Raw genomic sequence first — 13,656 nt, forward strand, 5'->3', positions numbered from 1 at the left:
AAGGTACTCATCGACTTCTTTTCGAAGGCCAATAACTCCTTCGTTCTCTTCCGGTTGATGACAGGCCAGAGTGCCCTAGCAGTGGGGCCATTATCCGCCGCGTCCCATTTTGCCATCGATGCACAGTGGGAGAAAATGGAAAAAACAAGTAAAAGCGTGCTAAGTTCGGCCGGGCCGAATCTTATATACCCTCCACCATGGATCGCATTTGTCGAGTTGTTTTCCCGGCATCTCTTCTTAGGCTAAAAAGGATATAAGAAAAGATTTGCTTTTAGAGCGATATCAAGATAGGGTCCGGTTTGGGCCACATTTAAATTATATGTTGGAGACCTGTGTAAAATGTCAGCCAATTCGAATAAGAATTGCGCCCTTTGGGGGCTCAAGAAGCAAAATAGAGAAATCGATTTATATGGGATCTGTATCGGGCTATGGATCGATTCAGAACATAATAAACACGTTTGTTGATGGTCATGAGAGGATCCGTCGTACAAAATTTCAGGCATATCGGATAATAATTGCGACCTCTAGGGGTCAAGAAGTCAAGATCCCAGATCGGTTTATATGGCAGCTATATCAGGTTATGAACCGATTTGAACCTTATTTGACACAGTTGTTGAAAGTAAAAATAAAATACGTCATGCAAAATTTCAGCCAAATCGGATAGGAATTGCGCCCTCTAGAAGCTCAAGAAGTCAAATCCCCAGATCTGTTTATATGACAGCTATATCAGGTTATGAACCGATTTCAACCATACTTGGCACAGTTGTTGGGTATCATAACAAAACACGTCGTGCGAAATTCCATTCCAATCGGATAAGAATTGCGCCCTCTAGAGGCTCAAGAAGTCAAGACCCAAGATCGGTTTATATGGCAGCTATAACAGGTTATGGACCGATTTGAACCATACTTGGCACAGTTGTTGGATATCATGACAAAACACGTCGTGCAAAATTTCATTTTAATCGGATAAGTTTTGCGCACGCTAGAGGCTCAAGAAGTCAAGACCCAAGATCGGTTTATATGGCAGCTATATCAGGTTATGGACCGATTTAAACCATACTTGACACAGTTGTTGGATATCATAGCAAAACACGTCGTGCAAAATTTCATTCCAATCGGATAAGAATTGCGCACTCTAGAGGCTCAAGAAGTCAAGACCCAAGATCGGTTTATATAGCAGCTATATCAAAACATGGACCGATATGGCCCATTTACAATACCAACCGACCTACACTAATAAGAAGTATTTGTGCAAAATTTCAAGCGGCTAGCTTTACTCCTTCGGAAGTTAGCTTTCGACAGACAGACGGACGGACGGACAGACGGACGGACATGGCTAGATCGACATAAAATGTCACGACGATCAAGAATATATATACTTTATGGGGTCTCAGACGAATATTTCGAGTAGTTACAAACAGAATGACGAAATTAGCATACCCCCCATCTTATGGTGGAGGGTATAAAAACAAGTAAAAGCGTGCTAAATTCGGACGGGCCGAATCTTCACCATAGATCGCATTTGCCGAGCTCTTTTCCCGATATCTCTTTTTAGGCAAACAAAGGATAAAAGAAAGATTCGGATAGAGAAAGAATTGCTACAATATTGGAGCTATGTTAAGTTAAGGTCCGGTCTGAACTGAATGTTGGAGACCATAGTAGAAGTCATTGCGTAAAATATCAGCCAATTCGAGTAAGAATTGTACCCTTTAGAGTCTCAAGAAGTAATATCGAGAGATCGGTTTATATGGGAGCTATATCAGGCTATGGACCGATTCGGAGCATATTTGACACGTATGTTGAAGATCATGTGGAATCCGTTGTACTAAATTTCGGCCAAATCGGATGAAAATTACGCCCTCTGGAGGCTCAAGAAGTCAAGATCCCAGATCGGTTGAAATGGGGTTATGAATCAGGTTATGGACCGATTTGAAACATATTAAGCACAGTTATTGGAAGTCATAATAAAACACCTCATGCAAAATTTCAGCAAAATCGGATAAGAACTGCGCCCTCTAGCGGCTCAAGAAGTTAAGACCCGAGATGGGTTTATATAGCAGCTATCAGGTTATGAACTGATTTCAACCATACTCAACACAGTTGTTGGAAGTCATAACAAAACACCTCATGCAAAATTGCAGCCAAATGGGATAAGAACTGCGCCCTGTAGTGGATCAAGAAGTCAAGACCCAAGATCGGTTTATATGGCAGCTATATCAGGTTATGACAAATCGGATAAGAATTGCGCCCTCTAGTGAGTCAAGAAGTTTACACCCGAAATCGGTTTATATGGCAGCTATATCAGGTTATGGACCGATTTCAGCCATACTCAGCTCAGCTGTTGGAAGTCTTAACCAAACACCTCGTACAAAATTTCAGCCGAATCGGATAAGAATTGCGCCCTCTAGTGGCTCAAGAAGTCAAGACCCAAGATCGGTTTATATAGCAGCTATATCAGGTTATGGACTGATTTCAACCATACTTAGCACAATTGTTAGAAGTCATAGTAGTTCAGCCAAATGGGATTAGAACTGCGCCCTCTAGGGGCTCAAGAAGTCAAGAAACGAGATCGGTTTATATGGCAGCTATATCAGGTTATAGACCGATTTCAGCCATACTCAGCACAGCTAGTCGTAATAGGGTTGGGGTTTTGGGGTTGGGGCATTCCATGGGCACGTGGATTTAACTTTTAATTCCATATTAGTAGTCTACGCTGCAATACCTTTCATTTGATACACATTTTATACCAATCGGTCCAGTTTTGATTTTAGATGGTATTTTCGGGGCAAAGAGGAAGGTAAGACCCCTTCATATATCAAACCAGTAAGGAAAGGCAAAAGTCGGGAGGTGCCTACTTTATAATACCCTACACCTACCCTATAGACATAAAGTGGAAGCTATATCTAATTTTGAACCAATTTTGATGGCTACCCCAGGATGTACCACAGTAGCGGTGTAGGGTATAACAACAAGTGAAAGCGTGCTAAGTTCGGCGGGCCTAATCTTATATACCCTCCACCATGGACAGCATTTCTGAAGTTCATTGTTCCGGTATCTCTGTATAGACAAACAAAGGATAGTGGCTAAGAATTGAATTGCTATTGAAGCTATATTAAGGTATTGACCGATTGAGGCCATATCTGGTTTGGATGATGGAGACCATACTAGAAGACATTGTGCAAAACTTCAGGGTAGCCCGATAAGGGTTCAAGAAGTAATATCGAGTGTTAGGTTTATATGGAAGCTATATCAGGTTGGATGGGTATAGATGAAGACCAAAGCGAGAGTGCTTCCTTCATCTCAATGACTACTCTTCGATTTAAATTTCAGCTCAAAGAGAGGGGACCTTTTTTATACCCACCATGCGATGGATGCGGGTATAATCATCTGTTATTCCGTTTGCAACACATCGAAATATCCATTTCCGACCTTATACTTGATTGTCGTAAAAATCTAAGACGATCTAGTCCGTCCGTCCGCCTGTCCGTCTGTCTGTTGAAATCACGCTACAGTCTTTAAAAATAGAGATATTGAGCTGAAATTTTGCACAGAGGTTAAGCAGGTTAAGTTCGAAGATGGGCTATATCGGACTATATCTTCATATAGCCCCCATATAGACCGATCCGCCGATTTAGGGTCTTAGGCCCATAAAAGCCACATTTATTATCCAATATTGCTGAAATTTAGGACGGTGAGCTGTGTTGTGCCCTTCAACATCGTCTCTCAATTTTGCCCAGATCGGTTCAGATTTGGATATAGCTGCCATATAGACCGATCTTTCGATTTAAGACTTTGGGCCCATAAAAGGCGTATTTATTGTCAGATGTCGTAGAAATTTGGGACAGTGAGTTCTGATAGACCATTCAACATCCCTCTTCAAGTTGTCCTAGATGGGTTCGTATTTGGATATAGCTGCCATATAGACCGATCTCTAGATTTAAGGTTTTGGGCCAATAAAAGTCGCATTTATTGTCAGATGTCGCCGAAATTTGGAACCGTTAGTTGTGTTGGGCCCTTCGATATCATTTTTCAATTTGGCTTAGATCGGCCCAAAATTGGATACAACTGTCATATAGACCGACTTCTCGATTTCAGGTCTTGGGCCCCTAAAAGACGCATTTATTGTCCGATATCGCCGAATTTTGGGACAGAGAATTGTGTTAGGCCCTTCAACATCTCTCTTCAATTTGGCCTAGATCGGTTCAGATTTGGATATAGCTGCTATATAGACCTGTCTTTCGATTTATGGTTTTGGCCCCATCAAAGGCGCATTTATAATCCGATTTCGATGAAATTTGACACAGTGACTAATGTTTGGCTTTACGACATCTGTGTCGTATATGGCTCAGATCGGTCTTGGATATAGCTATGGGCTCCAGATTAAAATTGTCGCTATGAAATTTCAAACTTCAGTCATTCGTTCGCTTTCCTGGTCGCGGATAGATAGAAAGACAAAATATATATATACCTTATAGGATCACAGATCAATATTTCGGGGTTTTAGAATTGGCTGGTTAAGTATACCCTTATCCTAAGTTGGTGGCTATAGAAATTAATGTTAACTGTCAATCACAGAATTTGTTATAACTTCCTTCCCATAGGGAAAGACATTTGAAACATTTAATCGTGATAAATTCATTGTCCACCCACATACATATTCCATTGAGGCCAGGCTGGCTAAACCATAAATTTTTTTCTCACTACCAGAATTGATTTATTAATTGTTTCCTCGAAATTGGCCACACAATTAAATGTTTCGTAACCTAGGCATATTTCAACCTTAAATTTGGGTTCATTGGGCAGTTAACGCAAAATTCTTTTTTAATTGACTTTAGATGTAGCATCTCCTCCCTTCGCCCCACAACCACTTGAATGTAGACTGCAGAGGTCTAAAAACTATTTGAAACTGAAGCAGTTGCCCTGGCTGCTGCTCCCCCACCCTTTCAACTACTATTCAACCACTGCTTTCAGTTGATTTTCATGAATTGGGAATACGGTTGCTAGTGCTGCCATTAACCGCGATATTGCAACGACTTTTCACCGCCAACAATTTCTGGCCATTGGCTTATTTTTTTTTGCGCATTGCTTTTGCCACTATTCGTCGGTTGCGCGTTTCCGTCTCCTGGCGTTTTTATGCCCAACGTGGCAGTTAAATGGTTGGCATAGTGTCAACATGTGTTGAGTATTTAATAAATTAAATCAGTCGCTTATTTTTTTGTGGCATTGCATCTGCAGGCCAACAAAATGCCATTGACGCGCATACACATACATGCATACAACATAAATGTAAGTGTGTGCGTGTGTGTGTTGAATACAATTCATAAAATTTCATTTTTATGTCTCAATTGTCTGTTGGAAAAGGCGGAAAGTGGTCAATATCCATATGCCGTTGGCTAGGTGGAATATAGTTTTTAAGAGACACATAATGAACTGAAGTGTGAGACATACCAAAAAAAAAAACAAGAAGTTATAAAAATGTCATTAATAAACTCAACAAAATTTTTGTCAGTTCTTATGAAAAAAAAAAAAAAAAAATCCACAAAAAAGTTAAGCAGTAAATGAAAATGAGATGACAAGTTGACTATAGAGAAATTAGGTCATAAATAGCCACATAGTTGTTGAAACAAAAGTGGGTATACGGATAAATTTGTAATTGGATATCTGAGAAAAGGGAAGAGTGAATGAGAAATTTTAGCCAACAGTTGAGCTGAGTGGTGGTTTTTGAACTAAGCCCCATAGAGCATAATGGGTAGGTATAACATGATGTTATTTCAGTAATTTTGGCAAAAATGCCAACAGAGTTTGCTTTTTTATATCCACTACCGAAGGATGGGGGTATATTCATTTTGTCATTCCGTTTGCAACACATCGAAATATCCATTTCCGATCCTATAAAGTATATATATTCTTGATCAGCGTAAATATCTAAGACGATCAAGACGTGTCCGTCCGTCTGTCTGTTGAAATCACGCTACAGTCTTTAAAAATAGAGATATTGAGCTGAAATTTTGCACAGACTCTTTTTTTGTCCATAAGCAGGTTAAGTTCGAAGATGGGCTATATCGAACTATATCAAGATATAGTCCGATCCCATAGTCCCATATAGACCGATCCGCCGATTTAGGGCCTTGGGCCCATAATAGCCTCATTTAATACCCGATTTTGCTGAAATTTGGGACAGTGAGTTGTGTTAGACCCTTCGACATCCTTCGTCAATTTGGCCCAGATCGGCCCAAATTTGAATATAGCTGCCATATAGACCGATCCTCCGATTTAGGGTCTTAGGCCCATAAAAGCCACATTTATTATCAGATTTTGCTGAAACTTAGGACAGTGAGTTGTGTTAGACCCTTCGACATCCTTCGTCAATTTGGCCCAGATCGGCCCAAATTTGAATATAGCTGCCATATAGACCGATCCTCCGATTTAGGGTCTTAGGCCCATAAAAGCCACATTTATTATCCGATTTTACTGAAATTTGGGACAGTGAGTTACGTTGGGAACTTTGACATCCTCCGTCAATTTGGCCCAGATCGGTCCAAATTTGGATATAGCTGCCATATAGACCGATCTTCCGATTTAAGGTCTTAGGCCCCAAATTTGGATATAGCTGCACATTTATTATTCGATTTTGCTGAAATTTTGGACAGTGAGTTGTGTTAGACCCTTCGACATCCTTCGTCAATTTGGCCCAGATCGGCCCAAATTTGAATATAGCTGCCATATAGACCGATCTCTTGATTTAAGGTTTTAGGCTCATAAAAAGCGCATTTATTGTCCGATGTCGCCGAAATTTGGGACAGTGAGGTGTGTTAGACCCTTCGACATCCTTCGTCAATTTGGCCCAGATTGGCCCAAATTTGAATATAGCTGCCATATAGACCGATCCTCCGTTTTAGGGTCTTAGGCCCATAAAAGCCACATTTATTATCCGATTTTACTGAAATTTGGGACAGTGAGTTACGATGGGCACTTCGACATATTTCTTCTATTTGGCAGTGATCGGTTCAGATTTGGATATAGCTGCCATATAGACCGATCTCTCGATTTAAGGTTTTAGGCCCATAAAAAGCGCATTTATTGTCCGATGTCGCCGAAATTTGGGACAGTGAGGTGTGTTGGGCTCTTCGATGTTGGTCTTCAATTTGGCTCAGATCGAACTAGATTTGGATATAGCTGCCATAAAGACCGATCTCTCGGTTGAACAATGACTTGTACTTATAAGGATTTGGTCTAAATCGTTTGATATGTCTATATAGCTGCTATGGGGCATAAGGTATGCATTTTTTACTGGATTTTGACGAAAGGTTGTTCACAAATATACCCGAGTTGGTGGGTATCCAAAGTTCGGCCCGGCCGAACTTAACGCCTTTGTACTTGTTTCAGTTAAGCTTGTCTGCTACTGCCCCCTATGTAGCTGGGAAATAAAAGTCCAGCTGTGAGTTAAATAAATAAGCTAAGGTACACTAGTAAAAAGGGGCCGATTGTTACATACCCTCCACCATAGATGGTATTTGTCAAGTTCTTTGCCCGGTGTCTCTTTAGAGGCAATCAAAGTTCGGCCGGGCAGTATCTTGGGTGCCCACCACCATGGACTCCGCTAAAAATTTACCCTTATTAAATGAGTTTGTATTTGAATTATTTTGGTTACGATAAACCATAACGGGATATCGGTACATAGGGAGGCCTACATCGCAATATTGACCGACAGCTACGACAGCTACGTGATTTAGATTAGATACACGGACGGACATGGCTATAATTTTTGGGGTTGCATGTCAATATTTCCCGGCTATTGGAGCTATATCGGGTTATACTTGGTTTGGTAGTTCATAGTAGACTGTGCAAAATTTCAGCCAAAACGGATAAGAATTGAGCACTATAGGGGCTCAACAAATAAAACCGGGAGATTTCAGTCATATGAGATTAGGAATGCACCCTCCAGAGGATCATGAAGTATAAATGGGAGATCATATGGCCCATTTACAATCCAAACCGACCTATAATAATAGGAAGTGTTTGTACAAAATTGTAAACGCCATCTGATTATCGACATATTTCATCATCACGCAACTTGACAATCGGTCCTGCTTCGAAATCTTCACCAATGCCTTGAATATTGTAAAAACTTTCACCTGGAAGACGTTACACCTATGCAAAAACCTTTATGATTTCCTAAGAACTTAAGAGCCAAAGACCCGGTGCCACCATACAACCTTAACTCATCCTTATATACCGGAGGTACAGGATGTTCAGTGTGAATTCAGCACAAAACTTCCTCTCCGAAAAAAGATGTAGAAATCACCAACCAAAAAAAAAAAATACCTTTGCGTCTACCCCGCAGTAAAGACCCTATCTCTAACCCCTTGCAGAATGGAAGAGTGCAAGCAATGCAAGGATTCCTGGGTAATGAAGTCCTTTGTCTAAGGCAATCTTCTTCGGCGCCACACAGCATACAGATATAAGGGTATCAAAATGAGTATGCCATATGTTACAGCGACTCCCTTGGGACACCTATTTTCCATGCACCTAATAAGGGAATTGGGCACAAGGGATTCAGTTAAAACTTGGCAATAAGCTTTTAACTAGGGCAACATATGTGCATCTTGGGTTCAGAACAGCAGTTATGGTGTTGAAAATGATTACCGAACCAATAATCGAAACGCGTCCACCAGTGGTGTGTTGTTTGTGTCCTGATTTGTCTGGAAAGAACTGACAATTTCTTTTCTTTCAAATTCATTAAACAACCTCCCCTTTTTGTGTGTAACATTCGATTGGTCATTCACCTCGACTAAGATACCCGTTGATATGAGTATAAATTATACCCGACCAATCGGAATATTAACGCGCCTTTTAGGGGTTCAAAACCTTAAATCGAGAGATCGGTCTATATGACAGCTAAATCCAGTTGTTTAAAATCATAAAAAAATACCTCATGCAACATTTCAGCCAATCGGATAAGAATTTCACCCTCTAGTGGCTAAAGAAATAAAGATTCAAGATGCGTTTGTATGGCAGCTATATTAAAACAGGGACTGATTCGGCTCATATAAAATCCCAACAGACCTACATTTATATGAAGTATTTATGTAAAATTTCATACGGCTAGCTTTACTCTTTCGAAAGTTAACGTGCTCTCGACAGACAGACGGACGGAAGGACGGAGAGATGGACAGACGCACGGACGGACATATGGACGGACGGACAGACAGACGGACGGACAGACAGACGGTCGGACAGACAGACGGACGGACAGACGATTGGACAGACGGACGGACGGACAGACGGATAGACGGGCGGACAGACGGACGGATAGATAGGACGGACGGATGGACAGACGGACAGACAGACAGACAGTCAGACGGACAGACAGACGGACATACAGATTGACAGACGGACAGACAGACGGACGGATGGACAAACGGACGGACAGACGGATAGACAGACGGACGGACAGACGGAGGACGGATAGACAGACGGACGGAGGGACGGACGGACGGAGGGACGGACGGACGGAGGGACGGACGGAGGGACGGACGGACGGACGGACGGACGGACGGACAGACGGACAGATAGACGGATGGACAGACAGACAGATGGACAGACGGTCAGACGGACAGACAGACGGATGGACAGATGGACGGACAGACGGACAGACGGACGGACAGACAGACAGACAGACGGACGGATGAACAGACGGATAAACGGACGGACGGACAGACAAACAGACGGACAGACGGTCGGACGGACGGACAGACAGACTGACGGTCGGACGGACGGACAGCTGAATGGACAGACGGATGGACAGACGGACGGACAGATGGACGGACAGACGGTCGAACGGACAGACGGACGGATGGACAGACGGACGGACGGACAGACGGACGGACAGATGGACGGACAGACGGACGGACGGACAGACGGACGGACAGACGAACGGACAGACGGCCAGACGGACAGACAGACGGACGGACGGACAGACGGACGGTCATGGCTAGATCGACCTACATTCTTGATCGTCGTGACATTCTGAGCCGATTTAGCCACGACCGCCCGTCAGTCCAACTGTCCGTCCTTCCATCTGTCCATCCGTCCGTCTGTCCGTTCGTCTTAGACGAATATTTCGAAAATTTACAAACGGAATGACGAAATTAGTATACCCCCATTCTATGGTGTAGGCTATAAAAATGAATACTCGAATAGAGGTAAATAGGAAAATGACTGTCTGGGACTTACATCGACTTACAGAACTTTAAAGGATGTTGAGAAGGAACTCTGTCTCTTGTAGGGCAGTTTCCACTGATCTTCGTTTATCATGGATATACTATTTTAAGGCCACCGTAACGCATAGGTTAGCATGTCCGCCTATGACACTAAACGCCTGGGTTCGAATCCTGGCGAGAATATCAAAGAAAAATTTCAGCGGTGTTTATCCCTTCCTATTGCTGGCGACATTTGTAAGGTACTATGCCATGTTAAACTTCTCTCCAAAGAGGTGTCGCACATGTCGTTCGGACTCGTCTAAAATAAGGAGGCCCCTTATCATTGAGCTTAAACTTGAATCGGACTGCACTCATTGATAGATGAGAAGTTTGCCCCTGTTCCTTAGTGGAATGTTCATGGGCAAAATTTGTAATTTTACTGTTTTAAATGGAACAACGGTAACGAGCGCTACCGACCCATTTTGGCCTTCATGCTTGTTACATGTTATGTATACTTTAGTTTTAGTTTTTACTATTTAGCATCCATTTAGAAAATTCTCATAAAAAAATCTAACAAAACTTTCTTTATGTTCTTTGTCTTTTCATATATTCTTGGCTGCGATTTTATGGCAACGATCCTGCAAATGGCTAAAAAAAAAACCCACATAAAACTAATTACGTTTTAAATGTGATGGTTAACACAATCAAACATTTTCCAACATCGTGCAAATGGACTAAAATGGCAAACGACGACAACTATGATGGCGGTGATGGTGATGATGGCTATGGCGGCGACAATGTCGACAATATAACGACAATAATTGTAATAATAATAACTATGTTCCAAACAAATGATAATGGGTGGGTGACTAAATGCTGATTGGTGTGGGGCTATGTTGAAATCGAAAACCAACCGCAAACTGCCGTGACGTTGGGCGCCACTATAATAATGACGATGATGATACCGTGCCACAACATTCTATGCAACCTCTCTATACCCGCCCCACTTAATGATGTGATGATGATGATGGCAAACAAAAAAAAAAAAACATTTGCCAAACGAAATGAAACTAAATTTGGATGTTGAAAAACTTCACAACAAAAAAAAAAAAACAAAAACATGCAAAAATAACATTATAACCTTAACAACAACTACAACAAATCACTCTCACCACAACAACAACAACAAAACTTTCGAAATTAATGATTTTTGAATTGTGTTGACTTGGTGGGGGGGTGGTGTTGAATATGCTGCCCATTGCCTTAATGGGGATAAACGAATGAATATCCTTGTTGTCCTCGCCCAACCAAACAAAACATATAAACAAAATTTCAAAATTAAATTAATTGTTATTGAAACAACAAATCCCAACCATATATTGTGCCAAATAAACAAAATAAATGAAAAACTCAATTGTTGATGCTGTTGTCCATGGACAAAATGCCATGAACTTTGCTGCCGTTGATGATGACAATGGTGGCGGTGGTGGTGTTGGGGGTGATGCTGCTGGCACTCCAATATGCCTACATTTACACTGTTTCCTGACATTCCCTTATCATATGAACTTCATTGGAATTTTTCGCCTCTGCATCGTTTTACCCATTATCATGTCGCTTGACCACTTTTTTGTTTGACTATGCCGTGCTGTTTCATCTGAAACCCATTCATGCACAATTATCACTCTGTGCCTCCACAAACCGTGTGTATGTGTGTGTGTGTGTATGTGTCTTGTCCAGTTCCACCGGATATACTGGATTATCCAACTAGCACGGATATGGTGGTACGTGAGGGTAGTAATGTGACGCTCAAATGTGCTGCCACCGGTTCACCGGAGCCGCAAATTATATGGCGACGTGAAAATGGAGTGCCCATTGAGTTGCCCAATGGAACAGAAGGTAAGTTGAATACAAAAGCAAAAAACAAAATAACACTCTGCACCACAGTGGTGGTGTAGGGCATAAAAAACCATAACAAACGAAGGAAATCACAAAACAAATAAAAACGACCGAGCTGAACTTTGGAAAAATACAACTTTTATGAAACCTGAGCAGCTATACCGATATATGGTCCGATTTGGGCCTATCTCTCCAGCGACGTCAGGGATTCTAACACAATTCACTGTCCTAGACCAAAAAACGGATGATTAGTCTATATTTTAAGGTACAATGGGGCGCCGAGCATATCCGCCTATGATACCGAACGCCTGGGCTCAAATCCCGTCGTAAACATCAGAAAAATTCTCAGAGTTGGTTATCCCCTTACTAATGTTGGCTACATTTGGGAGGTATCCTGCCATGGACGGATAGACAGATCGACGGACAGGCAGACGGATGGATAGATGGACAGACAGACGGATGGATGAACGAATAGATGGACGGACTGACAGACAGGTGAACAGACAAGTGGGCAGACAGGTGAACAGACAGGTAGACAGACAGTTGGACAGACAGGTGGACAGACAGGTGGACAGATAGGTGGACAGACAGGTGGACAGACAGGTGGACAGACAGGTGGACAGACAGGTGGACAGACAGGTGGACAGACAGGTAGACAGACAGGTAGACGGACAGACGGACGGATGGACGAATAGACGGACGGAAGGATAAACCGACGGACAGACAGACAGACAGACGGGCGGACGAATGAACGTGCAAACTGACGGATGGATGTACAGATGGACGGACAGACATGACCATATCAACTTAAGATAGACTTAAAATGGGACCTTAATACTGTCGATAACTGGCAAGGTCAAATATTTAGGAGTGATTTTGTAGACGGTAGGTGGACAGACAGACGGATGGATGACCGAATAGATGGACGGACTGACAGACAGGTGGAGAGACAGGTGGACAGACAGGTAGACAGACAGGTAGACAGACAGGTGGACAGACAGGTAGACAGACTGGTGGACAGACAAGTGGACAGACAGGTAGACAGACAGGTAGACGGACAGGTGGACAGACAGGTGGACAGACAGGTGGACAGACAGACGGACGGATGGACGAATAGACGGACGGAAGGATAAACCGACGGACAGACAGACAGGCGGGCGGACGAATGAACGTGCAGACTAACGGATGGATGTACAGACGATCGGCTAGACATGACCATGTCAACATAAAGATAGACTTAAAATGGGACCTTAATACTGTCGATAACTGGCAAGGTCAAATATTTAGGAGTGATTTTGTAGACGGTAGATGGACAGACAGACGGATGGATGACCGAATAGATGGACGGACTGACAGACAGGTGGACAGACAAGTGGACAGACAGGTAGACAGACAGGTGGACAGACAGGTGGACAGATAGGTGGACAGACAGGTGGACAGACAGGTGGACAGATTGGTGGACAGATTGGTGGACAGACAGGTGGATATACAGACGGACGGATGGACGAATAGACGGAAGGAATGATAAACCGACGGACAGACAGACAGACGGGCCGAC

The 13,656-nt window shown here is 42.6% G+C and overlaps 1 protein-coding gene across 1 annotated transcript in view; it reads left to right on the forward strand.

Moving 5' to 3' along the window:
* LOC106090536 (limbic system-associated membrane protein) overlaps positions 1-13,656 on the forward strand; it is an 82,407-nt gene that overhangs the window by 36,921 nt on the left and 31,830 nt on the right. Inside the window, exon 4 of the mRNA XM_059365733.1 lies at positions 11,940-12,098. Within this exon, the coding sequence (XP_059221716.1) occupies positions 11,940-12,098 (159 nt within the window). The remainder of the gene's footprint in view (positions 1-11,939; positions 12,099-13,656) is intronic.

The sequence above is a fragment of the Stomoxys calcitrans genome, chromosome 3, assembly GCF_963082655.1.
Source record: "Stomoxys calcitrans chromosome 3, idStoCalc2.1, whole genome shotgun sequence".
Classification (NCBI taxonomy): domain Eukaryota; kingdom Metazoa; phylum Arthropoda; class Insecta; order Diptera; family Muscidae; genus Stomoxys; species Stomoxys calcitrans.